General features: G+C 64.0%; 3 protein-coding genes across 5 annotated transcripts; all 3 read right to left on the bottom strand.

Annotated features, from left to right (window-relative positions):
- Window positions 1-1,286: 1,286 nt before the first annotated feature.
- On the bottom strand, window positions 1,287-4,091 carry C1QTNF5 (C1q and TNF related 5). Its single transcript, XM_051638436.1, has 3 exons — window positions 4,011-4,091; window positions 2,913-3,145; window positions 1,287-2,100 (listed from the first exon to the last, which is right to left on the bottom strand). The coding sequence occupies exons 2-3, from the start codon at window positions 3,124-3,126 to the stop codon at window positions 1,583-1,585; spliced, it is 732 nt and encodes a 243-aa protein (XP_051494396.1). The 5' UTR covers window positions 3,127-3,145; window positions 4,011-4,091; the 3' UTR covers window positions 1,287-1,582.
- Window positions 4,092-6,047: 1,956 nt separating this feature from the next.
- Window positions 6,048-10,204, bottom strand: MFRP (membrane frizzled-related protein). The gene is made up of 13 exons (XM_051638568.1): window positions 10,151-10,204; window positions 9,950-10,061; window positions 9,565-9,693; window positions 9,030-9,200; window positions 8,706-8,949; window positions 8,497-8,627; window positions 8,239-8,364; window positions 8,006-8,082; window positions 7,728-7,876; window positions 7,441-7,571; window positions 6,790-6,924; window positions 6,535-6,662; window positions 6,048-6,455 (listed from the first exon to the last, which is right to left on the bottom strand). Exons 1-13 carry the CDS (start codon window positions 10,202-10,204, stop codon window positions 6,231-6,233), a joined length of 1,812 nt encoding a protein of 603 aa, XP_051494528.1. The 3' UTR covers window positions 6,048-6,230.
- An 895-nt stretch (window positions 10,205-11,099) lies between these two features.
- USP2 (ubiquitin specific peptidase 2) lies at window positions 11,100-27,296 on the bottom strand. 3 transcript variants are annotated; one of them, XM_051638570.1, is made up of 14 exons: window positions 27,076-27,296; window positions 25,452-25,526; window positions 22,290-23,029; window positions 15,127-15,177; window positions 14,710-14,833; window positions 14,280-14,391; window positions 14,088-14,198; window positions 13,872-13,936; window positions 13,674-13,777; window positions 13,518-13,598; window positions 13,285-13,363; window positions 13,061-13,168; window positions 12,733-12,853; window positions 11,100-12,613 (listed from the first exon to the last, which is right to left on the bottom strand). In XM_051638570.1, the coding sequence occupies exons 3-14, from the start codon at window positions 22,986-22,988 to the stop codon at window positions 12,526-12,528; spliced, it is 1,743 nt and encodes a 580-aa protein (XP_051494530.1). In that variant the 5' UTR covers window positions 22,989-23,029; window positions 25,452-25,526; window positions 27,076-27,296; the 3' UTR covers window positions 11,100-12,525. The 3 variants fall into 3 exon arrangements, with proteins under 3 accessions (XP_051494530.1, XP_051494529.1, XP_051494531.1); XM_051638569.1 differs by lacking the exon at window positions 25,452-25,526; XM_051638571.1 differs by lacking the exons at window positions 22,290-23,029; window positions 25,452-25,526; window positions 27,076-27,296 and adding an exon at window positions 17,482-18,947.
- Between the last annotated feature and the right edge of the window lie 12 nt (window positions 27,297-27,308).

Below are 27,308 nucleotides of genomic sequence, written 5' to 3'. Positions count from 1 at the left end.
GGAGCCCCTCTGCACCCCAGGGGGGGAGTGAGGCTTCACTCCAGCCCCCCAGCACCTCCACAACCCCCTGTGGGCTGGGGGTAACCCCTGGCACCCCTGGGCTGCATCTCCCCCCATTACCACACAGCCAGGCAGGTTGCAGTGACATGCCCTGGGCTCCAGATCCCTGTGTGGTCCCCAGTTTCAGGATGGGGGGCTGTGGGGCTTTGACAGCCCCCTTAGGGGCTAGTGCTGACCCCCAGCAGGGGCACACAGGCTGACCCCCCCACACTGCTGCTGCTGCTGAGCTGGCAGGGCCACAGGGTTTGTCCATCCCAGCTGGGCATGGCTTTATAGCCCCGCAGGGTCTGTGCAGCACGGCCTGGGGGGCAGCAGGGGAGCTGGCCCCAAGGAGAGGCAACTGTCCCGGTCTGTAAGGGGGTCCCAGGCTGCTTGGGAGCCTGCAGGGTCCTGCTGTCTTGGCCAAGAGAGAAGCCCAGCCCAGCTGCCACCCCACGGCCGGGCAGAGCATCCCTCCCCAGCCCGCTCATTGAGGAGTTCGGCCCCTGGCCAAAAATCAAACAAGCCCCCTTCCCTGGCTGGTCCCAGCAGGGACCTATTTTTGGGCAGGAATGAGGAAGCTCTTCATTGCCCTGCTAAAAATAGGGACCTTTCTCAGAGGCGGGTCACGGCGTTCACATTGGAGCGCGGGGCTGGCAAAGGGGGTTGAGGGGGGGGGGGGGGGCAAGAAGGGGCCCCGCAAGCCCCGCACCCCCCTGGGGCCAGGACCCTCGGATCCCCCCGGGCTGCTCCTTGTGGCAACGGGACCCTCTGGCCCAGCACGGCCTGGGTCCGGTCCCCGCCGTCGAGCAGCAGGGAATCGAGGCACCCTGGGGTGTGTGTGTGTAGGGGGGGGGAGCTCCCCGGTCCCCGCTCCCCTCCCGAGGCTTCGGGGGGACGGGGACGATGTCGCAGCGCCCGGTGCCCTCGCGAAAGGGACGGCGATGCTTCCATCTAGTGGCTCCCGCTGGTCCTGCTGTCGCGGGTGGTGGCCCAAGGACTGTCCCTTTCAGTGGCCCGGGACTGTCCCCCCCAGTGTCCCAGGACCGCCCCATCCAGGGGCCCAGGACTGTCCCCTCCCGTGTCCCAGGACCGTCCCATCCAGGGGCCCAGGACTGCCCCATCCAGGGGCCCAGGACCGTCCCCCCCCGTGTCCCAGGACCGCCCCATCCAGGGGCCCAGGACTGTCCCCTCCTGGCCTCGGGACCCCCGGGCAGGGCTTCGTGTACAGGCAGCAGGGACACAGGTGGCTGAGACCCCTTTATTGAGGCTGAAGGAGGGAGCGAAGGCACCGGGGCCACCATCTCACCCCAGAGCCGGGTGCCCGAGATAATATTGAGCTCTTCTACAGCTGAAGGGATGTTCTCCCCCCACCCCGGGGGGCAGCAGAGGGGCCGGATTCCTGCCCTGCCGCGGGGAAGCAGCGGAGCAGGGTGAGGTTCCTGGCGTCCCAGCTCCCACCCAGCTGGACCCTGGCACTGTTGCCCCCCTCCCCGGGGTGGCAGGGAAGGGGGATATGCCCTGGCTGCTGCCAAAGGCAGGCTCAGGCAAAAACGGCCGAGTTTTGCCAGTAGGAATAAACCAGGAACCCAGTGAAGGTGCTGTCGGTCTTGACGCTGGCGTAGAAGCCGATGTAGTCCCCCACTCCCACCTGCACCCACACTTCATCCTCGGGCTCCAGGCGGACCAGGGCACCCCCCGAGAGCGAGGTGGGCTTGGGCCAGTTCCCATAGTACTGGAAGAAGGAGGCGACGGACTGGCCGTTCTTCATGACGTCGAACTGGAGGCTGGCGCGGTAGACGGTGGCGTGGACGGCGAAGTAGTAGAGGCCAGGCACCTCGCAGGTGAACTTGCCCGTGGTGGGGTCGTAGTGGCCCTGCTCGTTGATGAGCACCACGTCGAAGAGGATGGGCTGGTCGGCCAGCGGGGGGCTGCGGGACTCGGAGCGCTTGGCGCTGAAGGCGGAGCGGGGGGCAACGGCACATTCCCCCTGAGCGCCCTTCTCGCCGTGCGCCCCATCCAGGCCGGGGCTGCCCAGCTCCCCACGGGGGCCAGGTGGTCCTGGGGTGAGCAGGAGAGGGATAGGATCAGCTCTAAGCCACCACCACCCACCCAAACCCACCCCCTCCCCTGACATTTTGCCCCTGCCCAGCCCGCCGGGGTGACAAGACTTCCATGGGGTGCAGGTGGTGAAGGCCCAGCATGGCCGGTGCTCTGCCTGGGGAAGCAGCACAAGCACAGAATGTCTTGGGTTGGAAGGGACCTCTGAAGGTCATCCAGTCCAACCCCCCTACAATAAGCAGGGGCATCTCCAACCAGACCAGATTGCTCCATCAAGCCTGACCTTGAATGTCTCCACCACCTCTCTAGGCAACCTGTTCCACTGATCCACCACCCTCCCATTAAAGAACTTTTGCCAACCTAAATATACCCTTTTCTAGCTTAAAACCATTGCCCCCTGTTCTATTGTTACACGCCCTAGTGAACAGCTCTTCCCCAGCCTTGTTACAGGCTCCTTTCAGATACCAGAAGAAAGCAGAGATGGAGGTGCTAACTGGGCACAGCATCAACAGAGAGTTAGAGAAGCCCCCAAAGACTGGGAGAAACCCCAGGGGGAGGATGCAGCCATATTCAGGGGAAAAGTTGGTGAGTCCTCCTAAAGTGGGGGAGTGGAAGAGGAATGGCAGTGGGGATGGGGAGGAGTGCAGCTTTGCCAGTGACAGGGAGCACAGGGTCACCACAGGCAGGACAGGAAAGGTGGTGGTGGCATGAAAGAGGTACTTTTGCTGTGCCAGCATCCACGGCTCACCCCCTGGCATGAGGGCAGAGCAGAGCAGGTCCCCCTCCCCCAGCCAGGATGTCTCCTTTCTTACCGGGAGGGCCCATCTCGCCCTTCTCCCCTGGCATCCCCATCGCCCCATCCCGGCCGTCTCGTCCGTCTCTCCCTGGCAGACCCTGCCCCCCGTGCAGGCCTGGGGTCCCCGGGATGCCCGGCTGCCCCGAGCACAGCCCGGGGATCTTGTTGTCTTCGATCTGCAAGGAGTTGGTGATGAGCCCGAGGAGGAAGAGGAGGAAGAAATGCTTCATCTTGTCTGCCGTGGAAGGGCTGGAAGGGGGCAGAGAGGTGGGAGAGCTCAGGGGACCTCAGTGAAGAGGGCTGGGAAGCAGGTTTGCAGCCCCCAGCAGTGGGTGAGGGGGCTGTGCCTCCCTCCTTTCCCCTTTGCTCCCCACAGCTTCTGGCTGCACCTGCTGCAACGTCCCCATTGCCAGCTGTGCCACCACAGGCTCCTGAAGCCCACCAGAGTGCCCACCACGGGACAGCTCCTGAGGGAGGTGATGAAGCTGCTGCGTGTGCTCTGGGGGCTGCTCGAGGTGGGAGCTGCCAGACTTGGTGGTGGGAAGGCCGTTGGGCTGGCAGCTGGCAGGAGGGGGCAGTGGGTGAGCTGCGAGTCGTGAGCGGGTGGGTGGGTGGGTGGGGAGGGGGGTGTTGTTGTTGCACCCCCCCCCACCCCCGGGGCGGTGCCGTGGCGTGGCAGCAGCTCGGGGAGCGTGGGGCTGTGTGCTGCGACCCAGCCCTTGGCAGCATCCCTGCTGCTCCCAGCTCTGCTCCACACCCGGCTGGCTCCCCGGGGCACGGCGGGATGGGGCTGCAGCATCCCCGGCCGTGCTGGACCACCCCCTCTCTTCTGGGGACCACCCCCGCTGCTGGGGACCACCCCCGCTGCTGGGGACCACCCTGCTGCCCCCAGCCCTTCCCACGCCTGCAGCCCCCAGGCCAGCGCTGGCCCCTTCCCCCGTGGCCTTGCCCCGGGAAAGCTGCTCTCTTCCCCCCTCCTGGACGTGACGGCTGCAACGAAGAGGAAAAGGAGGAGAAAAGTGTCTCTTCTCCACCCAGGCAAAGGAGTCGGGACTCCCAGGGAGTCCCAGTTCCCCCCGGCGTGGGCCAGTCGGAGCCGGGTAGCCCCACTCACTGCGATCCCACGGCTCCTGCCCCAGCTCCTCGCTGCTCTCCGGCTTGGGAAGCTGCAGCTCTTCCCGAGCACTTCGCTCTGACGAAGGCCCTAGGAAAGGCAGCCTCTCCACCGCCCCCCCCCCCCCTCCTCCTCCTCACGTCTCTCCTCCCAAAATCCAAAGGAAATCAAGGGCCTTGGGAGCCAAAAGCTACAAGACAAGGGGAAAAAGAAAAATAATCCCCTGGTGTCAGAAGTGCTGTAAGCAAGGGGGGAAGGGAGGAGTGAGACAAACAGCCTGGTGGAGGGAGAGGAGGAGGCAGGCAGGGCAAACCACCTCGGCTGTGGGCACCCGGGCAGCAGGAGAGAGGGAAGGGCAAGGAGAGAAAAACAGGCAGCAGGTTAAAGGCAGGAGGAGAGAGAAAGGCCAAGGGAGGGAAACCCAGCAAAGGCAGGCAGGGGGGAGAAGGAAGAGGGAGCCCTCGGGGTGTGCAGGTCCCCATCCTGGCAGCAGGGCTGAGGCAGGGAGCATGGCAGGGGGAGCTCAGGCTGGCAGTGCCAGCCCCGGGAGCACCCGCGGGGAGCTGCAGGAGCCACAGGGGGGGATGCTGGCATAGGGGCTGGGGGCAGCGTGTGGGGCCGAGCGGGCAGGGATGTGCCAGGCAGCAGCAGGCAGGTGGGAATGCAGGCAGGGCAGCTCCGGGAAGCAGGGCAAGCCCTCGGGGACCGGGGCATGCGACAAAGTTGGGAGCGTGCCGGGCTTTCGAAGGCACTCCCGGCTTGTCTTTAACTCGTTCCAGCACTGGGTGCATCCAAGGGACACGGTCAGAGGCTGAGCTGTGGGGCGGTCCTGTGGCCAGGGGGAGTCCCCGCGCCTGGTAGCCAGCTTGTAGCAGCTGGGAGTGAAAGAACAGGGTGGGCTTGAGCCCCCAGAGCAGGAGAGGATGTGTGGGAGCAGTGGTGCTGTGCTGGCTGCCAGGGCAACAGCCCTGCTGACCCGAGTGGATCCTGCTCCCAGTCAGCCTGAGTAGGGACATTCCCCTGCACCCAGGGGGGATGAGGGCAGTGGGAAACATGCTGGCACAGCTGGCTTTCTCCTCCCTTTGCTGGTGTTCAGAGCAGTGTGGGTGACACTGCTGGCCCAGCTCTTCCTGCCCTGGATGCTGCAGGGCAAGGCTGGGTGCTGGCAGGGAGCCACCTGGCTCCTCTCTCCCAAGGTGTGAAGGGGCTGTTGTTCTTGGCTGGCTCAGGAGCTGGTTTGTGGTCAGGGGGTGTTGCCAGGCTTGTGGCCATCAGGGTGGCCTGAAGCCAGCACAGCCAGCTCAGCCAGCAGGGCCACAGTCCTTGCTGGAGGAGGATCTTCTCCCTGCACCATGAGGCTGCCAGCCTCACCCCCTTGAGACCCATCCATCTCCCTGGGGCCCTGCAAGCCCCCCAGCCCATGGAGGGCACAGCCACCAGCCTGTTCTCTCCTGCAGCCAGGCAGTCTCCCCTGTGCCCCTCTATTCCTGCTCGGAGCCCCCATCCCAACCCTGTCTTCCCTCCCTAGGCCCATGCCTCAGTTTCCCCTGGGATCTGGCAGGACCCCTGCACAGATCCTCCTCAAATGAGCCACCAGCTCCACTGGGTTTGTCAGCTGCTGACGCTGTTTATTCTGCTGGCTTTGGGGCTGTGGGACCTGGGCCTTTCTTCCTGCAGCCTGGCTCACCTTGGCCCAGCCTTGCTCCATTTGGGGAGCATTAACCTTTCCCCTGCCAGTCTGGCAGCTGGCTGAGGGCTGCCAGAAAGAGCCCACACACAGCCTGGAGAGGCTGAAAGAGGGAAGTGGGCTGGGAACCATGCACAGCTCTGGCAAACACACCTGGGGTTGGCTGAGGATGGGGAGGTAACATCCAACCCTCTTGCCACCATCCTGCTGCTTGGCAGGAGGACTTGGAGTGGTGTCCCCAGCACAGCTCCAACCTGTAGGCACAGCCCCTCCAGCACAAGCCTTTCCCTGTAGCAAGGCTGGGAAGGACACCTGCTCTCTAAGGACTTGGTCCTCTGGGCAAGCACAAGGGCACTGAGCTGAGTGCTGAGCAGAGGAGCTGACCCCAGGCAGGCAAAGAGCTGGGCAAGGGGGTTCTACTGATGGGAGCCACCCCAGCAACTGTGGGAGAGGGAGAGCGGGAGGGACATTTGGGGTGAGGGAGCAGCTCTGGGCAGGCTGCTTCATCCCCCTGCTCCTCTTCTCTTGCCAGGTCAGGGCTGGAAGCATTCTATGGGGTCGCTGGAGTCCGGCAGGATGTTGCAGTTGATGGGCCAGAGGATGCCAAGGAGGCCAAAGGACTGTTGGCACCGCAGCTCTGCAGCCAGGCACACAGCCCTGCAGGGCTGCAGGACACCCCCATCAGGGATGCACTTGGGCACAAAGAGGCTGCAGATGAGGAGGCGAAGGTGCTGGTAGCAGGCAAGCTCCATCAGTGTCTGCAGGAGAGTGGCAGTGAGCAGGGCACAGGGGGGGCTTGGGGAGGGCAGCCCCACGGGCAGCCCCCGGGCAGCTCACCTGGTAGTCCTGCAGCACCTCAGCAGCTCCCTCCTGGTCTGGGATGGTCAGCCAGATGTTGGGGAAGGAGGTGGTGTTATAGCCCAGCCCCAGGCACATCTCCACTTCCACAGGCTCACAGACAGACCCTGCCACAGAGCGAGGTGCTTCACTTCTTCTAGCAGCAGTGGTGCCCACCAGGAATGCCTCTGGCAGGTGGGAGCGGTGGGGCAGCTCTGGTGTCTCCTGGGTCAGGTGGGCTGGGGTGGCACTCACCAAAGGATGGGTAGGAGACCCCAGTGCAGTTCAGCTCGTCGGTGCCATCAGGACAGTCGTGCCACCCGTCACACACGGACTCCAGGGCCTGGCACTCACCATTTCCACAGGAGAACTCCGTGGGGCTGCAGGTCTCTGGAAGATGAGAGGGGCCAGTGCTGTAGGACACCAGCTGGGATGTGGGCAGAGAGCAGGATGGCCTGGGTCGTGCTGGTGGCAGCTGGCATCCCTGCTGGGAGTCAGTCTGTGCCCATGCTGACCACCCCTGTCTCTGCTCTTCTTGGTCACTGTCCAGGGGACACCCAGGCGAGTGGCTGCAGAGCAATGCCACCCAGCAGCCATGGGCAAGAGGTGACTCTCACTGGCCCAGCCTAGGGGCATCCCAAATTCTCTGGGTCTTTTGGGTGATGGATCACGCCTGTGTGCAGGTGAGCCCTTCCAGCCACATCCCCATGTCTAGGGTGAGTAAGATCCAAGGGTGATTCAGGCCAGAAGGGACCCCATGGATCTCTAGCCCAACGTCCTGTTCCAAGCAGGGTCAGCTATGGTGTGAGGACATTTATTTTTTTTTGACCAGGGCTTTATCCAGTCTGGCACCACAAACTTCCAGAAGGATGGTGACTGCAGAGTCCCCCTTGCCTGGCTACCTACTCTCTGTGGCATTTCGGGCTTGGTAGGTGGCGAAGAACCCGTCGTCTGCTACTCCCTCGTCTGCCACGAAGAGGACGGTCATGACATGGCGTGAGGAGGTCAGGGTGGGTGGCAGCTGGTGGCCACAGAACCTGCCAGGTCACGGGGGGAAGGACGGGGTCAGGGTGGGCTGCGGTGGCTCCTCCTCACCCACCGGCCCACCCTGTGCCTCAGTTTCCCAGCTGAGCCACCGGTGCAGCCAGGCTGGGGCAGCAGGGTGGGAGAGGTGCCAGGGCTGGTGGTCCCACCTGCCCACGAGGCTGGCAGCCCCCGTGCCTGCGCTGTCGTGCACCTCCACGAAGTCAAAGCTGCAGTCCTCGTGGGGCTCCAGGCTGAAGTTGTGGAAGTGCAGGTCGATGACGTGGCCCACGGGCACCGAGATCTGCCAGAGGCACAGCTGCAGGGCAGGGGGCAGCCACCGCACCCGTGAGGATGGGCAGGGACACCCCCTGCTCACCCCAGGGGAGGAGAGGGGGTGGCTTTCCTCCCTGTCTGCTCTTCACCCTCCCTCCATCCCACCTCTCACCTGCTGGTGTGGGTATGGCTGGGGATGGCTCGGGGTGGAGAAGTGTCCCTCCAAGGCGGTCAGTGTCCCCCCGCACTCTGGGGACACACACACATGCAGCTCTACCCCCTCCTCTCTTCACCCCATCTCCCCACTCCCACTGCCCATCCCCGTGTCGTCTGGCCGGGCGCTGTGGGGGGGCAGTGGGCTGCAGGGTCGGGGTGGGGAGGGGGGAGGTTTGGTTCTGGCCCAACCTTTGTGTTTCAGGCTGCAGTTGGCCTCATCACTCCTGTCCCCACAGTCGTGGAAGCCATCGCAGACAAAGCCCAGCTGGAGGCACAGCCCCTGGTCGCAGAAGTGCTCATCCCAGGCACAGCTCTCTGCAGCAGAGACAGAGGGGGGCTGCTGGTGGTGTCTCCCCCCCCCCCGGGGCACCCTCAGTGCTCTGGGCATTTCAGGGGACCCTCCCACCCTGAGGAGTCCTGGCAGTGCCTGGGGTGAGGGGAACTCACTCTGGCTGGGGGCCAGGGCTCGGTAGTGGGCTCTGAAGCCCGGGGCTCCCACGCTGCTGTCCGAGATGAAGGTGACACGCAGGTGGTTGGAGTTGCTGTTGAAGGTCGGGGGGGCCACGTTGCCACAAAACCTGGGGGCACAACCAGGGGTGAGACTGCCCGCCCTCCCCGCTGCGCTGCTGTCCTCCCCGGGTCTGAGGGGGCCCTACCTGGTCGGGTTCCCCCGAGCTGGGGCAGGATCTGTGCCACTGGCCCCTTGCTCCTCGTAGAGCTCCACGCGGTCAAAGAGGCAGGAGGCTGTGCCCTCCACGCTGAACGTCTCCATCTTCAGCTGGATGGTGAGGCCAGGGCCCACCAGGATGTGCCAGATGCAGAGGGCATCGGGTGGGTAGGGGCCAGGGTAGTTGGGAGAGCTGAAGGAGCCCTCAGAGCCCCGCAGGGTCCCACCACAGGCTGCAAGGGGTGACAGGGTGGGCACGAGCTCGTGCTGCAGGGCACTGATGTCCTGGCATGCTGCTCTGCCTGGGTCTCACCTGCTGCTGGGGTGCTGGTTGTGGGCAGCCAGCTCTGCGTTGGGGTGGCAGCTGTCCTGGGGGCCAGGGAGTCCCTTTGGGTGGGTGCTGCAGTGGTGGTGGTGGTAGTGATGGTGCCACGGGCAGGCAGGGCTGCAGCTGGGGCACTGGGTGGCTGTGGGGACGTCAGCTCTGTGCCCAGGGAAGAGCAGGGACAGCTCAGTTCCAGCAGGGAGAAACGGCTGCAGTGTGGGGAAGGGGCTTGGGAAGCCCACCCAGCTCAGTGCCCTCTGCTCCCACCCTATCCCACACACGTGCAGGTCCCAGGGGATCCCACACAGCTCTCACAGGGCTCAGTGACCTTGTCACATGCCAGGGGGGTGGATGAAGGTTTGTTCCTGTGCATGAAGCACTCTCCTCACGATGGGCAGAGCCTGGGAGGTCCTGGGTAGGAGGGATACCCTCCCTGTGCCCCTCTCCCACACTGAGCTGGTTCTGTGTCCCTCACCCCACAGCCCCAGCCCGTCCCCCAGCCCTCCCTGCTCGGACAACTCACGGTGGATGACGATGCCCAGCAGGAGGGAGATGAGGAAGAGGAGGACGGTGCTCATCAGAGCCACGCAGAGCCAGGTGAACTTGCAGTCTGCACGGTACTGCCAATCTGCCTGGCTCCAGAGGTGCTGGCCTGTGTGTGGGACAGGGGAGGGGGTGCAAGGAAAGCAGGCAGAGCTGGGGTGCTGCTGCCCAGAACCCCACCCTGCCACCTCCCTGCACAACTGGCTGAGCACGCCCCAGCTGCCTGTCCCCAGGGTGCTAGAGGGTCCCCTAAGTGCCCCTAGAGTCCTGGGGGGAGCATGCCCTGCCACCCTGCTCCCAGCCCCCTGGCTGCTCCTCGGGGGCCCCGGGGACAGGGCCCTGTGTACAGCCCCCCAGGCTGGTACCGATGCCGTCGGGGGGCGGCGCGGGGCCGGTCCCGTCCTCGTCTGGTGGTCTCTCGGTGCTGGGTGTATCCTGGGGTTCCTCACCCTCGAAGACGGGGTTGCAGAACTCGATCTGTAGGACATGAAGGGCGGGTGGCACCACGGGGAGCAGCAGGCAAAGGGGAAGATGGGGACACCCGCGGGTGGCACCCCCAGCCCTACCTCGCTGTGGTCCAGAGCCTCGGGGCAAAGGGTGATTTCGGTGAAGTCTTTCATCGCGGCGGGCAATCCCGGTGCAGCCCGGCTAAAAAACTCCCCGGCACACCTTGCCCCCCGGCACAGCAGCCTGCCCCACCGCCCGCCCCTCCCCAGCTGCCCCCATTGGCCCCCGGGGCCGCGTGGGGACCCCCGCTCCACGGGTGGTGGGCAGTGCCAGCCGTACCTACAGCAGCCACCCCACCTGCAGACCCCGCGGAGCTCCCCGGGCCATGCTGGCAGCGCTGCAAGTGCAGGGAACCCCGAGAAGCCGACAGCCCCAGTCCCCCCCGCAGGGCCCTTCCCCCCCCCCCCCGGTCCCGTTAATCCAGCTCAGCTGAGGATGTGGAGGTCAGGCTCTGGCACCGAGAACCAGCGTCTTAAAGGGGAAGGGAAGCTTGTACCCTCTTGCTGGGAGCCTGTTCTCCCTCCCTGGGGACCCTGCTTTGTTTGCCTGCTGCCTCCGGGCACCCCGCTGGTGCAGGGTGGCACTGAGGGGCTGTGCTGAGGAGCCCAGGATAAATGTGTCCCCTCCTTCCCTTGCACCTGCCCAGCTCTGAGAGCCTTGAGCCCCACCACCTGCATTCCCGCTGCCCCTTAATGCCTCCGTGCCTGCCTCAGTCCCTAAGCAGGGGAGAAAGGGAGCATTGTTCAGGGGTTTTGGGGAAAGAGCATGGGCACTGGGGAGCTGTGCAGGGCTGGAGGAGGAGGAAAGGCTCCCCCTGCCTCTGGGGACTGTGGGTGGCTGGAAGAGAGGGACTGGCTCCTGCTCCCTTGCTCCAGGCAGGCCCTGAGGAATGGGTGCTCCTGGGTCTCTGGGGCAGGCTGCCCCAACACTGGTGGCACTTCCCCTCCTCCTGCTGGAGCCACAGTCCTTCCTCTGCCCACCCAGAGACAAGCACAACGTACACGGCGCTCTGTTCAAGCTAAAATTTATTCCTGCACAAGTCTCCCTTGTACAAGAGACTTCCCACCCATCTTGCTTACACAGTAAACAAGCCACCTGCCAAGCAGCAACGCTGCCCCAGTCCGGTACCTGCCGTGGGCAGCCCCTCCATCCTGTCCTGCCCTCTCCTGAGCCCCACCAGCATGTCCCAGGCTGGGTGGGATGCTCCAAGGTGCAAGAGTGCTCAGCCTTGTGCCCACGGGGCCAGAAAGGGTGAAGCAGGTTGGGTTGCTGGGTTGGACATAGCTGCCTTGCAGGCTGGGGCTGGGATCGTGTTGGGTCAAGGCCCATCTCTCCTCCTGCTGCACCTCCAGCAAGGCAGGATGGGGAGGAGAATAAATTAAGAGAAAAGGCTAAAAAGGCCACTGGCGTTTGCTAGCTGTGGGACAGAGCAGCAGGGTGGGTGGGGATGTGAATCCCTAGGCACCCAGGGGGGCTCCTGATCACAGCCCCAATTGCAGGTAGTCCTGGAAAGCCACTGTCCTCCCCTCCCTCTCCTCCACAAGGCAGATGTTCCTGTGCAACCCCAATGGCCTCCCACTCCCCTAAATGGTTTAAGGCACCGTCGTATGAGGAGGAAGGTAAAAACCTACCCTGGAGCATCCCCTGGCACAAGTCCTTGGAGAGCCAGGAAGCAGTGGGGTGCTCCAGGTTGAGTGAAGTCCATGATAAATACATAATTCCACAGAATGTTTTCCTCTCTCCTGTCCATGAGTCTGGGCCTGAACTCAGGCTGCTCTGAGGAGGGTGCAGGGGCAGCTGGTGGGGCCCTGCTGCCTGGGCCAGGACGGAGGCAGCTGAAGGGTCTTTTGCAAGGAGGTTCAGAAGTGCCAGGAGGAGGCTGGGAGCAGTTCATGAATCCTCTGGGATGGCTGAGCAGGGTGGGAGTGCTGAGAGGCCAGGAGCGATGAGGGAGGCTCCCTTGGGTCCCCAGCTCTGGGTGCAACCCCAGGGGAGCAGAGGTGGATGGGGCAGGCAGCCCCATGCCCGCAGAGTCCCTTGCTCAGTGGTTTTATTACACACCAACAAAAAAAAAAACAAAACAGAACAAAAAAAAAAACCAAAACAAAAGGAGAAGAAAAAAATAAGGGGGGTGGTGGGGGGGTGGGGGCAGAAATTAAAAAAAAAAATCAAGAAACTAAAACATACCCCAAGGTAAAAATCAAATGCCAGTGACCAGGAGGTGCCTGAGCTGCCTGGGCCCTGCCCTGCCATGGGCTGCCCTCCTCAGTTCTGGGGTGTCCTTGCCTGGGGTCTGCTCCAGCCTCCCACTGCAGCCACCTCGGGGTCTCTCCTCTTCACCTCCCTCTCGCACCTGGGGGGCAAGTGGCCTTAACCTGGAGGTGCTGGCTCTGCAGGGTGGCACAGGGGTCCCCCGGGAGGCAGGGCTGGCTGGCTACATGCGGGAGGACGGGCTGGCCAGCTCGTAGAAGAGCAGGTAGGCATCGCTGCTGCGGACGTGGCTGGATGACATTGGGGTAACGCTGCAGAGAGGGGGAGATGTGCTGTCAGCAAGAGGGAGGAGGCACTGGGGTGCTGTGGGCAGGGCCCCCCTGCTCAACAACCCCCCCATCCCTGCAGCCAGCCACCCCTGCAGCCTCACCGGGAGTCGTTGAAGCTGTGCCACTCGCTGGAGATGGGGCTCTTGCAGTAGGCAGTGTAGTGTCCCCCCATGGTGGTGCCCGAGTGGTTGGAGATGGCGTAGAGGTTGTAAACGGCGTGGTCTGGGGGAGCAAGGGCAGGGCTCAGCTGGGCTGGCTGCTGCCCCCCAACATGCCAGCAGTTAGCTGGGACTGGGAGGGACTGGCACCTTGCAGCTCCCACCCCTCTGAGCTTGTCACCCACTGCAGGCTCAGCACCCTGGGGGGGCAGAAGGGCACCCAGCTGGGAGCCCAGGGCTGGGCTGGAGCCACGGAGGGCTGGGTACTCACTGCAGCTCTGCGAGGCAAACTCCCGGAGGTCCAGGTCCTTCAGCTGGAAGTTGACAAAGGTGGTGAGCTTGCTCGTTCGTATCCTGGCCTCTGAGAAGCGCTTCAGGTCTGGGAGGGCACGTCAAGGAGATGAGGGACAAAGGGGAGCCTGTGAAGAACTGCCTGCCCTGCCTCCCCCACCACCACCTGCACCCCCTGGCCCCATCCCTCCGCCTGAAGGATACGAAGCACCAGGATCTTGGGGAACTTCTGGATGCTGAACTTCTTTGTGCACCTCGTCCTGGCTTTGCAGCGACAACACGTCTGTGGGAGGCAAAAAGCAGGAGGAGGAGGGTGAGGGCAGAGGCCAGCCCCACCAGGCACGGAGCCCACAGTCCTGGGAACACAGGCATGGAGGGAAAGGGGCCCAGCCTGCACCGAGACAAGCCCCCCTGTCACTGAGCCCCACACCACCTACCGGTTTCTCGTCCCCATCCAGCACATCCTCTTTGGTGAAGAGCCGTAGGCAGTCCATGAGGGTCACCTCCCCATAGCTTTTCTGTGGGAGCACAGCATGAGTCAGGGACAGGGTGTGCAGGGCAGAAGGGGCCGGGGGTCAGCAGGGACCCCTTACCTTGGGGATGGGCAGGGACAGGTCCCAGAAGGGGTCGAAGGCTGTGGAGCAGTAGCCGCACTCACTGCAGGTCAGCGAACTCTTCAGCTGCCCAACGAAGAGGTCTGGTGGGGGTGGGACAAAGCAGGGTGAGACCACCCAGCTCCCAGCCCCACGCCCAGCCCAGCCCTGCCCTCCTGTCCCCACAGCCCTGCTCACCACTTATGCGACTGTCCTCCCTCTCCTGGTACCTTCTCCACATCTGGCGGCTCTTCTCGTCATCGCTGCAAGAGATGGGGAGATGCAGTGGTACTGGGGGACCCTGACCCCCCATGAGCTGGCCTAGAGGGACCTGCATGGTCCCTGGGCATGGCTTGCAGGCAGTGAGCTTGTCCCCGGGGCTTGTCCCCTGCCTCCACCCCAGCCAGCACTTACGGAAGATGGTCCAGGGTGTCGGTGCTGGCCCGTGGCCGCACCAGCACACGGTTCACCTCGCTGTGCAGCCCATCAAGGAGGAACCGCAGGAACTCCTGAGCATCCTGCTGGCTGCAAGACACGGGGCACGGCTGGTGAGTGGTGGCAGGAGCTCATCTCCCTCCCTGCCCCCCCTGCACTGTCACCCCTTACTTGTAGCCGACGAAGCGGGGGGCGTATCTCTGGATCTGCGTCTTGAACTCAGAGGGGCTCACGCTCTCATTGGGGGATGAGGTCCAGAGCAGCTGCATCAGCTTTGCAAACTCTGTGGGCAGAGAGGCAGGTCAGTGGCACAGCTGGCCCTGGCCAGCCCTGGTGGCTTGGCATTGCTGTGCCTTCCAGGGGACAGCTCAGCACCCCATTCCCAAGTCCTGGCAGCCCGTCCCATCCCCTCTGGAGAGGGGACCAGATCCTCCCACTAGCTGGGTGCCTGCAGCACTGTGCCTTGCCCCAGAAGCACTGGCATCTGGGTAGGAATCCCCCAGGACATGGGGGTGGCCCAGAAGAGGAGGACAGACTGCAGGGCTGTGCTGCAGGGAAGCCCTGCAGGGCAGGGAGCCAGGGGCTGGTGGCTGCCGGGTACCTGAGATGAGCGCGGTGCGCATGCGGCTGTTGTTGTTGAGGTCCCGCAGGTACTGGTTCTGCAGGCAGTAATCCCGCAGCTCCTTGGTGTTGCTCAGGCACTGCAGGATGGAGTTCATGAAGCACTGGGGGAGGCAGAAGAGAAAACCATGGCAACGGGAGGCAGAGGAGGCAGGCGGTGGCAGGGGGACACCCGGGGTGGGTGGGCAGGGGAGAGGGATGAAGTAGTGCAGAGCATGGGGACCCTTTCCTCAGCCAGCACTGCTGGGGACTGGGGTGCAGGGAGCTGCTGAGGTGAGAGTGTGGGTTGTGGGGGTGAGGAGAAGGGGCAGGGCTCCTCACCACCCTTCAGCTGTGCCTGCAGAAGAGCACAACGTGAGCTGGGGCCGCGCAGCCGGGAGCCTGGGGAAGCACTCACCGTGTTGCCGAGGTTCCGCAGACCAGTCAGGCCCTGCACCACCTTGGAGCTCTGCAGAGAGAGGGAACAGGGCTGAGACAGAGCCTGGCAGAGGGGGGTTGTTGTGCCTGTGGGCAGCCCACTGGGGCCACGGTGCCACTGGCATCCACTTAGAGGAGACCTTCGAGCGCAAGCAGGGGTCCCATCCCCTTGTGGGCATCACGGACAGAGCCAGCACCACAGCTGCTCTCTGCACCAGTTGCATGGAGGATGGTGGCCAAGGACCCAGTAGGAAGCCATGGCTGGGCTGTCTCATCCTGCTCACCCGGCTGTTGCTCCTCAGGACAACACACAGAGCTCAAAGTTCTCCCAGCCTGACAACAGTGCTGCCCCATGCCCCTTGTGACAGCCACGCCAGCCACCCCTGCTCCCTCCCTTTGCCAGCCCTGTGCCCTGGGAAGCTTGGGAGCAGCAGTGCCCCACGCCTGCCCCCATGGCTTCAGGAGACACACAGTGCCCCACCACTACCTGCCTCATTCCTGCTGGGTGTCCCCCTCCAGGACACCCTGCACAAGCACAGCCCAGACTTTGGCACGGCTGTTTTGCCGGATAAAGTCCACCTGGGAAAGTGCAAGCCCAGCCCTGCAGCAGCAGCCAACCCCGGGGGACTGGGCTGTGTGCCCAGCAGTGCCCTCCCAACCACTCGCTGGCCTGTGCCTGTGCCATGGGGCTCTTCCAGGGCCCCAGGGGCTCCCTGAGCTGGGCAGGCTCACAGCAAGCAGACACGGGGACCACACGCCGGTGGGGACGAGTGGTGGGAGCCCAGGGGTCCTGCTCCCAGCTCTGCATGCAAGTCTGGCACAGAGGGTAGTGGTGGGGTGAACCTCCTCAGAGCCCTGCCCAGAGCAGGGGCCAACAGGGTCAGACTGTTAATCCTGCCTCCCAGTCTGAGCAGGTTTTAAGGACCCTCAGGCAAACACCCCAAGCCTGAGGAGGGGGAGGAGAGGAGGGGGCCCAGCAGCTCCGAAATAGCAGCAGCTGGTGTGTGTGTGGGAAGTGCTGAGCACCCAGCCCTGACGGCAGCCCAAAATAACCCAGATCCAGTTACACGTGCTCCTTAGCGACGGTGCAGGCATCACCCACCGCAGGGGGACCAGCACCAGCAGGGACATGTGGCCCCACTGCCCAACTGACCAGCTACCTTGTGTGCCACACGAGTGTCCCCAGAGCACAGGGGTGTCCCCAGCTGTGGCTGGCCACGGCACTCAGTGACAACAGGGGTGGCAGTGCAGAGGTGTAAGGCAATCCCACTGCTTAACTCAGGGTGAGGACCCCCCAGGTCAGGGTGCAGGCTCAGCTGGGCAAGGGGTGCCAGCAGGCTGGGGCAGGAGGGGTACCAGCAGCTCCTGGGCGCTGCCCCAATGCACCCCAGACATCCCCACCAGGATGCTGCTCGTCCAGTTGCCCCTACTGAGCAGCTCCCACTGTGTGCCAGGAAGGACCAGAGTGTCCCCTCAATGTGGGTGCAAACATCCCTGTGGACCTGACATTCTCCCTCTCCCTGACCGGGCCAGGGCTGCACCCCCAGAGCCTGGAGCAACCTCAGGGGAGGATTGAGGCTGGGCTGGGGGGGGCTGGGTGCTCCCATAACACGGCACAAGCTCTGTGTGCACTGAGATCTTTTTTCCCCCTGCTGGTTTTCCCTCCCCTGGGTGACTCAACTCCAGCTAATCCCCCTCGCCCATCCAGAGCTTTATGTAGGACACGGCCCTGCTCAGAGGAAGGAGAGCTGGCTCACGCGGCGGTGGCTGGGGAGTCCCTGAGGCTGCACTGCAGGAGGGCGACAGGGAAGAGGGGATGGGGACAAGGGACAAGATCGGCACTATCCTGCCCCATCCAGATCCACACGCCAAGAGTGTCTGCTGGGGCAGCAGGAGAGCTGGAGCAGCCAGACTTACATAAGTGACAAGACCCTGCCCTGCCTGCCCCTGCCTCTGCTGTCCCCCCAGCAGAGATCTGCCCTGGCACTCTGGTTTTGGGGGCCTGAGCCAAGGGGCTTAGCATGGCCGGGAGTCCCTTTCTTGCCGTGGGTAGGCTGGGGCACCGGGGCTTGGCCAAGGTCACAGCAGGGGCAGGGCTGGGACAGGGACCCAGGTGTCCCGACACGTGCTTTCACCTGCTCCCTGCCCCTCCTGCAGGACACCGGGGCACCCCAGGGCCAGCCAGGACAGACACCCACCCACGGGCACCCCCATCATCCTGCTGCAGGGGACCCCATGCCCCCCAGAGAGGGCAGGGGCTGCCCTCTCCCCACGCCCCCTCCCCTGCCCCCCAGCTGGAGGGGCAGGGGCTGCAGGCAAGCGCCAGGGCTCGTACCTTGGTCTTGTTGAGGACGAGCCCGACGAAAGTGGAGACCAAGAGGGACCCCGGCATGGAGGTGCGAGGACGCAGGTCCTTGTGAAGGTCGGGGAGCGCGGGGGGCTCCTCGGGCAGCGTCACCGTGTAGGAGTCCCTCATGGTGGCCCTTGCGGGCACGGCGACAAGAGGAGGGCCAGCGGGGGGGGGTGCCGGGGGGTACCGAGGGGGCAGCCCTGTCCCTGGACCGGCTAAATCCCGGGACACGGGGTCAGGCACCCGGGCTCGCCGTGTTCGGGCGTGCAAATGCCGGTGCCGGCTCTGGAACTGACGGCACCTGAGCGGCTCTGACATCAAATGGGAGGAGAGGCGGCAGCCTCGCTCCGTGACGGCCCAGCCCACCCCCCCCCCCCGCACACGCGTGGTACAAGCCAGCCGGGAGCCAGGGGGGACCGCGAGGGGCGGCTGTGCCCGTGGGACCAGGAGCCCAGCACAAGGAACCCGGCACCGGCACCGGAGGGGGTGCAGAGGCAGCACCCCCGGTGCAAGCCCCGTACATCTCGGCTCCATCTCGGCAGCGGGGTCTCCCCCGGGGGGAAGCCTTCCCCCGGTCCCCCTCTGGCATCACGGAGGGAACAAGGCTCCCAGGGAACGGGGCTGATGAGACCGGTCCCCCCCTGGCATGCTGTGCTCACGCTGGGCCCACGCGAGAGCTGGGTGGGCGCTCGGCAGAGAGAGGGTCTGCCCCAGCTGGGGATCACTCGCCAAAACCGGGACGCTCCCACAGCGTGGGGGTGCACGAGGTGCCTGCGGCCAGGGAGGGGCTGGCTGAGGTGGTTGTGGGGCTCGCAGGCATGTGCTTTCCCTGCAGAGTCAGTGCCAGGCTCCTGGGCACTGCCATTTGGGGGGGGGATTTTGCAGCAGCAGACAGTGGTACCCCCAGCTCTCTGGGGGAGATGCATCAGCACCAAGCTCATTGGGGAAAAACTCCTTCTAAATCCAACGTGGATCAAATGCCCCCCCAATCTGCCACCTCCCTCCCGAGCGCTGGGTAAACTGAGGCACAGAGCAGGCAGGGCTCTGGCTCCTCTCCTGCAGCAAGGGCAGAGGTGGAGGCTGGCAGGGAGCCCGGGTGTCCTGCATCCCAGTGCTGCGTCTCCCTCTGCTTCACCTCTCTGACCGCAGCGGGGCGAGCTCCGGAGCCTTGCGGCTGCTGCCCGTGCCCAGGTGTCTTACCCGCCCGCCTGGGGGAAATTTCCATGGGCAACCGAGTCAGGGAGTGCAGCCGGGCTGCTCCGAGGACAGCCAGAGTCACCAGCCTCACCAGGCTTGCTGGAGGCACGGAGCAGAGCCCGCATTCCTCCCGTGCCAGCCCCCCCTTCCACCCATAGACCCCCATTGAGTGGCTGCTGTTTGAATCCTAATTGCTGCAGATGCAGCCTCCCCTGCCCGCTGTGCCAGCTCGGCACAGCCGGTGGAGGGGCTGGCTTTGGGGGGAGGGAGGGAGGGAGGAAGGGAGAGAGACTATTTTTGGCACCGGCAAAAATATCTGAGGAGGCATCTTGCAGCGTTATTCATCTGCAGGGCCAGGGCTTTTTGCATCACAACAGGATGCTTTGTCGTAATCCCTGCCTGCCTGGTGTGTGTATATACACACCCCTGGTGTGTACACCGTACACAGGCAGGGACACGGGGTGCACGGGGCGGGGGGGGGGGGGGTGCACACCCCACAGACTGCGTGGGTGCCCTGCAGGGCACTCCCACAGCCCCACAGGTCACAGCTCTCCGGGGGGGGCTCCTGCCACCCTTGCCCTGCAGCAGGGTGGGTAGGCAAGGGGCAGGGTTTGCCCCGGTGCTCAGCTTGCCCCCAGCACCCTGCAGGGGGGTGGTGGTGCAGCACCCTCCCTAGGGATGCAGGGTGCTGGCAGGGCAGGTTCCATAGCAAGAGGGGTGATGTTCAGCCACATCCCCTGCTGAACCTCATGCCCCAGTGACACCAGCCACCCTGGGACCAAATTCCCCTCCAGCCTGAGTGGCTCTTGGGGTCAAGCTGGAGCAGGAGAGAGCGAAGGCATTCTCACTGGGTGAGAAGGCATTGCCCCAGAGCCAGCTCCCTGTCCTCACCTGTCCCCTCTGCAGCGGTGACCTTCTGCCACAGGCAGAGGTTGCCACGGGCCCGGCTGGCACCATGAAGGCAAGCAGGGCCAGGGCTGGCTGCAGGCCAGAGACGTCAGCTGCTCAGGATGGCGCTGTGGAGAGCTGCCGGCGATTTTGTGGGTGGCTCCGGCCAGAATTCTGACCCTATGTTCACTCAGGGTGGTTAATGGGGCGGCACAGCCCCGGTCCTGCCCCTCCACCAACCTTTCCTACCCCTGCTGGCAGCTCAGTGGGCACAGCCACTCGCTCCTCCTCCCTTTGCCCCGCAGGAGGGTGGGCACCATCACCTGCCAGGCTGCAAACCCCTCTGGGTGGCGGTTTGTGAGGTGCGGGGGCAGGAGGTGGCTGGGGAAGAAGGGATGGGAAAAGGCTCTGAGGCACCCTCACCACGTCCTGGCTCCGGTGGGAGCGGGTGCTGCTGGCACTGCCCCCCGGGGCTGGGTAATGGGGCAGAACCGATGGCAGAGCTGGGGCTGCAACATGTGCTTGTTTCCGGCACCCGGCACGACCACGGGCACCCCAGTCTGTTTTACCATCCGTACATTTGCTTCCCAGCTTGGGAAAAGGGAGGGGGGAGAGAAAAAAAAAAAAATCAAAAAAGCACAGGAATGGAAAGTTGCAGGTGTGTCCATCAAAGCACCAAGGAAACCTAAGCCAGTGTCGTTGATCCAGCTTCCCTAACTGCCCTGGCACGAGTGCCCAGCCCAGCACCCTGTGCCAGCTCCCAAGCCCTGTCAGCTCTGGTGCTCACATGCAGACTACAAGGCTGTGGTTTGGGAGGACCCCCTGCTGCCCCATGGCCATCCCATGGCAGTAGGCTAGCACCCACACCAGAGCAGTGAGTGGGCACCTGGGGGGGCAGAACCCTGCCCTAATAGTGGTGGCAAGTGGCTTTAGTGAGTCCTTATGGCTGGTGGTGGCTGCTTGGTCCCCCTTTGGTCCCCCCTACCATGGCTTGTGGGGGGGAGGCAGGAATTCCCTTCCACAGCACCACTCCTTCACTCACTTGGCCCCCAAAACCTGCTCTCTTGCCCCAGGGCTGGGGGCCAGTGGCCAGGCAGGGTGGGCACAGGAGGTGCCAGAGCAGGGCAAGGCACTGCATGTGGTGCAGCTGGTTCTGGGGTGGAGGGCGCTGGGGAAGGGGCAGGAGAGATGCTGGCAACAAGGCTGTGATGCCACAGCCCCTCCCTTGTCCTTGTTCTCATGCCTGGGGACTCAAGTGGGTGTTTAAAACCCCGGGTGAGTGCCAGGGAGAGGGAAGAGGGGAGCCAGCCCTGCCAGGAACAGGATGTCTCCAGAGGGACAGGGATGAGACTTTTCTTGTTGACATCCAGTCCTGGGCACGTGGCAGGCAGGAGTGGCTGCATCCCCTCCATACCAAATGTTCTGGCTGTGCCACCCCAGACCAGGGGCATGGGCCAGACCTCCAAGCTGTGCCCTTTTCCCAGGCCTTGGGCACAGGGAGTGATGTGAGGGCACTGACTGGAAAGGTAAAGAGCTTCCTCTCCCCTCCCTCTCCCTCAGAAAAGAACCCCCCCCAGCTCTTAACCTCCCAGTTTGGCAGTGGGACATAGCCACAGGGAAGCAACGGACGGGTCAGACCCTGGACTAGGGCAGAGAAGCTTCTACCATGGGTGAATGAAGGCTGGAAAGAGAGCGGGAGACAACACGGGCAGAGCCTGACCAGATCTTGGAAGGAAATCTGAGTGGAAAATTACCAGGCTGCTCCCCTGTGCGTCCGAGCAGGGCTGTGTGCCTGGTGCCTGTTCCCAGCCCGGGCTGAGGCTCTGGGGATGGCACAGCACCCATTGCCACCTGGGGCACAGGTACCTGCTCCCACAGGTGATGCTGTAGGGAGCAGCCACTGCCCTGGAGAAACTGCCACTTCCCTGGCTGCCACGGCCCAGGGCTGGGGGCTGGGGCACAGACCCCCCCAGATGGCAGCAGCAGACTGTGCCAGGGATCAGGCGTCATGGCATGGGTGATAAACCTGCCCTGCTGCCACAGCCAGCACCAGCCAAACCCACGTTCCCAGCTGGGTGTCTCCTGGGGACAAGGCAGCAAGAAACCCTCTAGAGAAGCCCCGCGTTGTGCTGGGAGGGAGCAGAGGGCAGGGGCTGTGGGCACAGCCAGCTGCAAGGGGACAAGGTGCTGGCACGGCGCACAGATGTGACCACGCACAGACACGTGTGCACCTGGGCAGGTGCCATCACTCACTGTCACACACAGGTGCAGGAAGGTGAAGCAACATCCTCCTGCCAGCACACGGGCACCCTCAGCCTCAGGGCACCCGTGGGGAGCCCTGTGAGCTGTGTGTGCTCCCAGGGGTGCAGGCAGTGAGGAGCACAGAGCCCCAGGGTGCCAGTGGGGAGCCCTGTGAGCTGTGTGTGCTCCCAGGGGTGCAGGCAGTGAGGAGCACAGCCCTGCAGAGGACACCTGCCTGCCTGCTCACGGCTGTCTCAGCAGCTCTGGCCCAGGATTGCTGTGCCAGCAAGGGCAGCCTGAGGAGTCAGCACCAGCCCTGCATGGCACAGATGCAGAAACCCAGGCACGGGGCACCGAGATCCCCAGGGAGAGCTCACAAGATGTCCTGAGCTCAGCAGAAGTGAGCACAGCCCAGATACCCCAGCACAGCCTGGCTTTGTCCCCCACCCCCAGCAGGCACCACCTACCAGGGGGTCCCGGGTGGGCACGTCACAGTGTCCATCATTCCTCTCGCAGGGCTGGCTGGCACAGCGGGTCCCCGAGGGTGGCAGGGCAGAGCCATGGGCGGCCTGTCCAGGGCTGAGGGGGACAGTGGGGTGGCTGCCTTGGCTGTTTTTCCTCCCGTAGCTCTCCAGGTATCCACGGACATAGTCGGAGTGAGCAGCAGCCTGATAGAGCCCCTGCAGGGCACCCAGTTCCTGGCGGCCCCGGCTGGGTGGGTAGGCAGTGTCTGAGGTGTGCAGCCCCGAAAACTCCCGGGCCAGGTCCGAGTGGCTGATGGATTTGTGACGGCTGAGAGGTAATGTGGTGGGCAGGTAGCCCGTGGGGCTGCTGGGGGACCCTGGAAAGGTGTAGCACCCACCCCCACTCAGCCCAGCGCCGGCTGGCCGGGGCTGGGGACGGAGGTAGGTGGGGCTCAGGTGGATGCTGGAGTCGGGGTACAGGGGCACCCGGCTGCTGTCATAGCCACTGGTTGGGGACAGCCCAGTGTGGTGGTAGCGGGGAGAGGCCAGGTAGCTGGATTTGAAGCCAATTTTGCTGCTGTCTGCATAGGTGGATCCATAGGAGGTGTAGGAGCTGTAGCCGCTGGGCACCTTGCTGTAGGTGGTCTCGGCATAGCGGGAGGAGTCAACGTACCTCTTCAGGGTGGAGGAGAGCTGGGACATGCTGGAGGCTGGGGCTCACTAAGCTCTCCTGGAGGCATCGACTGCAAGGACAGAGCCCAGGGGTCAGCTTCCACAGGCCACAGTCAGCACAATGGGGCACCCACCAGCAGCACCCACCCAGTAGCTCACTGGCTCCTTCCTTGCCCCGAGATCCAGGGAAGAGCAGGCAGAAGGGAAGGCAGGGAATGAAGGGTGGAAAGGTAGCTGTGGGGTGCAGTGTGGTCATGGTTCCTGCCACCTGCCAGCCCTCCTGGAGAGCAGGAGCCAGCTGGCACTGCCACCTGTGTGCCTTCAGGCACACAGAAGGGAGCCTTGGAGCACAACCAGAGGCACCCAGCATCCCAGCACCCAGAGTCACCAGAGCCAAGGACTGCAGCAGTCACCTCTGTTCCAGCCCTGCCACAGCATCCTGTGACTTTGTGCAGCCTGGTCCAGTGCCCATAGCAGGGAGGTTGGAACCTGATGATCTTTGAGGTCTCTTCCAACCTCCACCATTCTATGATTCTACGATTCTACGATTCTACGATTCTATGATTCTATGATTCTATGACTGCCCCACTCTTGAGGCTGGAGAGGTGTCCCCAGTGCCTCCTCCAGATAGGAGGCAGTTGCCTAATCATACTCATGATGCTTAGGCCCAACTCTGCTGAGATAGGCAGGGGGGATGGACTGATCCAGCCAGCCCAACACCTTCCTCTGGTTATCCAGATGAAGCATCAGGGCTTGGCAGGGTGCTGGCATTTCCAGCTCACTGCTAACACACATTGTGCTTGGCTGAGAGGGAAACTGAGGCAAGCTCAGGAAGTCAGTGCAGGAGTCCCTGCCATCCATCCCTGCTCCCCACTTTGGAGCACAGCACCAGGCAGTGGGTGAAGCCCTCAGTGCAGCCACAACCACCCAGAGGCCCTGGGAGGCTGTGGGGGGGCTGTGGGCTGTCTGGAGCCAGAGGGAATTTTGCTCTGGGCAGCCAGGCTGAAGGGCTGATGTCTGGTTCCCTACCTGTCCCGGGGCTGCTGCTGGCACGGGGGGGTGGGCAGGACCCCCAGCCGGGCTCCTCTGTCCTGGCGTTGCTGGAGCTCAGCTCCCTGGGTGCCTGGTGTCCCTTCCCTGGCAGGACAGCGTCTCATGTGGCTCCGAGTCGCCAGTCACCCGGGAGATGACCCTGATTCAGAGGCCTTTCCCAGCCCAGCCTGGGCGGGCTCTGGCCCTGCTCCAAGCTGGGAGGTGAGGGAGACCGTGCCTGGCCCGGCCCTGGCACAGCCAGGCCTGGGGAAGGGTGCTGGATTCCCGGAGGGAGGATCCACTACAGCATCCTTCCCTGCCTGACCCTGGAGGGGTCTCAAAGTCCTGATCAGAGCCCAGGAGTCCCCGGGAATGCCAGTCCCCCTCCCTCAGCCTCCCTGCCACAGCCACCCTGTGTGTCTCCTGCGTTTTCCACAGGAGGAAAATGATCCCTGTGAAACCAGAGTGGCCGAAGGGAGCCCTGCAGCACAGGGACCAGCCCCTTGGCCCCACAGACCCCGGGACTAAGGGGTGAGGTGGCTGTGGTGTCAGCTTCCCCAGCCACCCCTGCCCACCTCATCCTGGTGTGGAAGTGCCCCGGGAATGTTTTTAGGGGCAGCAGCTCCTGCTGGGAGCAGCATCATCCAGCCAACGTGGCCTCCTGGCTGGCAGCCTGGCTTTCCAGCCATCTGGCTGCATCCCGGGTGCTGTGGTTATTCCCCGGGGAACAATCATCCCACAGAGGAGGGGAAACTATTTACAAGCAAGAGCAAGGAGGAGTGCACAGACCTGTTTGGGAACAGAGGCTGAAGGGTGAATAATCTGCTCCCAGGCGAGCACTCCACAAAACACCCAGCTCTTCCTGGCCAGGCTGTGGCCACTCTTGCTGGCACCAGGAGGGCACAGGAGTGGTTCTGACTGCCAGGATTCCAGATGCACAGTGGGGAATTTCACTCAGAGGGATGTGGGACCCTGGCCAAGGGACTGGCATCCCCCATGGGCACCAGACTGAGAGCCCTAGGGAGCCCATGCCTGGTAGCTACATGAAGCAGCCTGGCGTGGGACCCACTCACGGCTGCCCCAGCTCCCTGTTCCCTTTGCCTGGGCTCAGGACAGGCAGCACAGTACTGGGACAGCCTCATGCCACCAGCCTGTCCTTTGGATGGCACCCTGTGCCACCACTTGCTGCCAGTGGTGCCTGTGCCCTCCCAGCTGTGCCGTGCCACCTCTGGCTCCAGCAGCAGCTCCCCTGGGTGTGCACAGGGTGCACCTGCCCCAGGAGAGCCTCTGGCTCGGGATGGGAGGGCAGCCGGTGCTTCCTGGCAGCAGGACAGGTCTCCACAAGGCACCATGTGCCCTGGGGGTGCGGGGGAGCCGATGGAGGGATGTGAGGTCCGGGATGGGGAACCTGCCCCAGACACAGCAGCAAACCCATTGGCCCTGTGGGAGGAGAGGTCTTACCATGGAGGGCTGCCACATCTGCTAGGGCTGCCAGGGCTGCTGAGTCCTCATGTCACACCAGAGCAGACCCCAGGGCTGCGGGAGAGCGGAGCGTGCCAGGAGCCGGAGGAGCTGAGGGGGTGTGAGAAAACCCCGGTTCCTCCCCTGGCTTCCTGACCTGCCTGGCCCCTCCCTGCCTGCCACAGTGCTGAGCTTTCCTGCCGCCTGGCCAAGCCCTTGGGGCTGCCGGGGCTGACTCAAGCCTCCTGCACCTTCATCATCCTCCCGGGGTGTCAGGGGAAGCTGAGGCACGGGTATGTCCGGTCTTTCAGCACGTGGCCGGCCAGCAACCAGGGCCAGGGACCAGCACCTGGGCCACCATGGGGCTTTCTTGGGCTGCTGGGGCATCCTGCCCTGGCCACCAGCTCTGGCAGCCTTCCCTATGGGAAGCTCAGCCCAAAGCTGGGAGGCAAACCCTTCTCCCTGGAGGCAGAGGGAGCAGAGACCCTGCTCCTTCTCTGACCTCTGCTGGAACCCTCCTGCCTGTGGCCCGGTGGCAGCTGTCACCTCGGTGGCCATGGAGCCCCAGGGCAGGCTCAGCTTACACAGCTCTGGCTCCATCCAAGGTGTTACAGCACAGCTGCTTCTTGCTTACGCAGGCTTGGAGCTGTGTCCTCTGAGACACAATGTCCCAGCCTGGAGGTGACATCGGAGCTTCCAGCCCACAACAGCAGAGCCAGAGGGTGAACCCTGTGGGAAGCACCTTGCCTGCTCCAGCCTGCCAGTGGTTTGGGGTGGAGGGGCTCTGTGCCCACCTGGCAGTGCTGGAAGGGTGGGACACCCTGCTGCCCATTTCCCAAGGGGGCAGAGGCAAGAGATCCTTCTGTGCACCTGCATTTCCCTCTAGGAAAAGTGTCCCTGACAGCCCTGGAGGGGAATGCTGCCAAGCCTTTCCTCCCTGCAAGGAGCCCCAGTCACCAAGGGGTGTCCTGCACCAGCAGATAGAGACCCCAGTGCCCTGGGGTGCTGCAAGCAGCTCTTCTCCCAGCCCTGCTCCAGCACCCGGGGAGAAGCCACCCTGGCTCCAGCACTGCCCCCCACCCACTCGCACCCCCCAGAGGGACAGGACCTGCCCAAGGTCATGCAACCAGGGCCCAGCCTGGCCAGGGCCCTTCCCCTACCAGCCACTGCTGCCTGAGAACCCTCCAAACTCCAAGCCACGTGTGCTGGCCAGGGAGTCATCACCCTGGACTCACTCTGTGCTGCTGACACATCCCCACCTGGCAGCAGAACCTGCTCCTCACTGCTCCTGGGCCACCCCCCAAGCAGTAAAACCCCAAAACCCACAGGGAACCTTGACGTAACACCTGGGGCTTGTTCTTGCTTTGAGGTCTGCGGGTGGAAAAAAAGAAGGGACCCCAGGGAAGCACCTGAGCAGGCAGCTCTGCCCAGGCTGGGGGACAAGGGGAGTGCCAGGGAGCGTGGCTTGGTGGAGAGGAGCTGCCAAATGAACTCTGAGCCTGCAACCCCTGTGGTTTCACCCAGCTGAAGGACGAGGGGTGGAAGTTTTGCTGCCACCTCTGAGTCTCTGATGCTGCAGCCCCCTCCCCGGGGCCGGTGTCCCCACGGCACCCCCTCCACTCACCTGTGTGTGGGTCGGGTGGCCGGTCAGGGGCAGGAGGCTGGCATGGCAGGGGACAAGCAGCTGGCCCTGGGGTTGATGCCCGTGGGTCTGAGCCAATCCTGCCTCCTCAGAGCACTCCCTTTGGGGCTGGAGGAGAGGGGATGATGTGGAGGGGCCGGCAGCACCCAGACCTTTGAGGGGACAGGCCAACTCCTCCAGGCTCAGCTCCTCCACCCTGCAGGGAATGGACACAA

The sequence above is a fragment of the Apus apus genome, chromosome 22 (assembly GCF_020740795.1).
Source record: "Apus apus isolate bApuApu2 chromosome 22, bApuApu2.pri.cur, whole genome shotgun sequence".
Taxonomy (NCBI): Eukaryota; Metazoa; Chordata; class Aves; order Apodiformes; family Apodidae; genus Apus; species Apus apus.
Note: the sequence above shows the minus strand (reverse complement) of the source record. Positions and strands in the feature narration are given on the sequence as shown.

Bases quoted from the DNA above. Each gene is read 5' to 3' on its own strand.
- C1QTNF5 (XM_051638436.1), bottom strand. From the start codon at position 3,126: ATGAAGCATTTCTTCCTCCTCTTCCTCCTCGGGCTCATCACCAACTCC. The intron at 2,101-2,912 runs GTAAGAAAGGAG...TGCTCACCCCAG, and splicing joins GGGCGAGATGGGCCCTCCCG to GACCACCTGGCCCCCGTGGG.
- MFRP (XM_051638568.1), bottom strand. From the start codon at position 10,204: ATGAAAGACTTCACCGAAATCACCCTTTGCCCCGAGGCTCTGGACCAC. The intron at 6,663-6,789 runs GTGAGTGCCACC...GCTCTGTGGCAG, and splicing joins GGTCTCCTACCCATCCTTTG to GGTCTGTCTGTGAGCCTGTG. The intron at 6,456-6,534 runs GTGAGCTGCCCG...ACTCTCCTGCAG, and splicing joins AGGTGCTGCAGGACTACCAG to ACACTGATGGAGCTTGCCTG.
- USP2 (XM_051638570.1), bottom strand. From the start codon at position 22,988: ATGTCCCAGCTCTCCTCCACCCTGAAGAGGTACGTTGACTCCTCCCGC. The intron at 14,834-15,126 runs GTGAGTGCTTCC...TGCCTCCCCCAG, and splicing joins TGCGGAACCTCGGCAACACG to TGCTTCATGAACTCCATCCT. The intron at 12,854-13,060 runs GTGAGTACCCAG...TTGCTCCCCCAG, and splicing joins GTTTGCCTCGCAGAGCTGCA to ACCACGCCGTTTACAACCTC.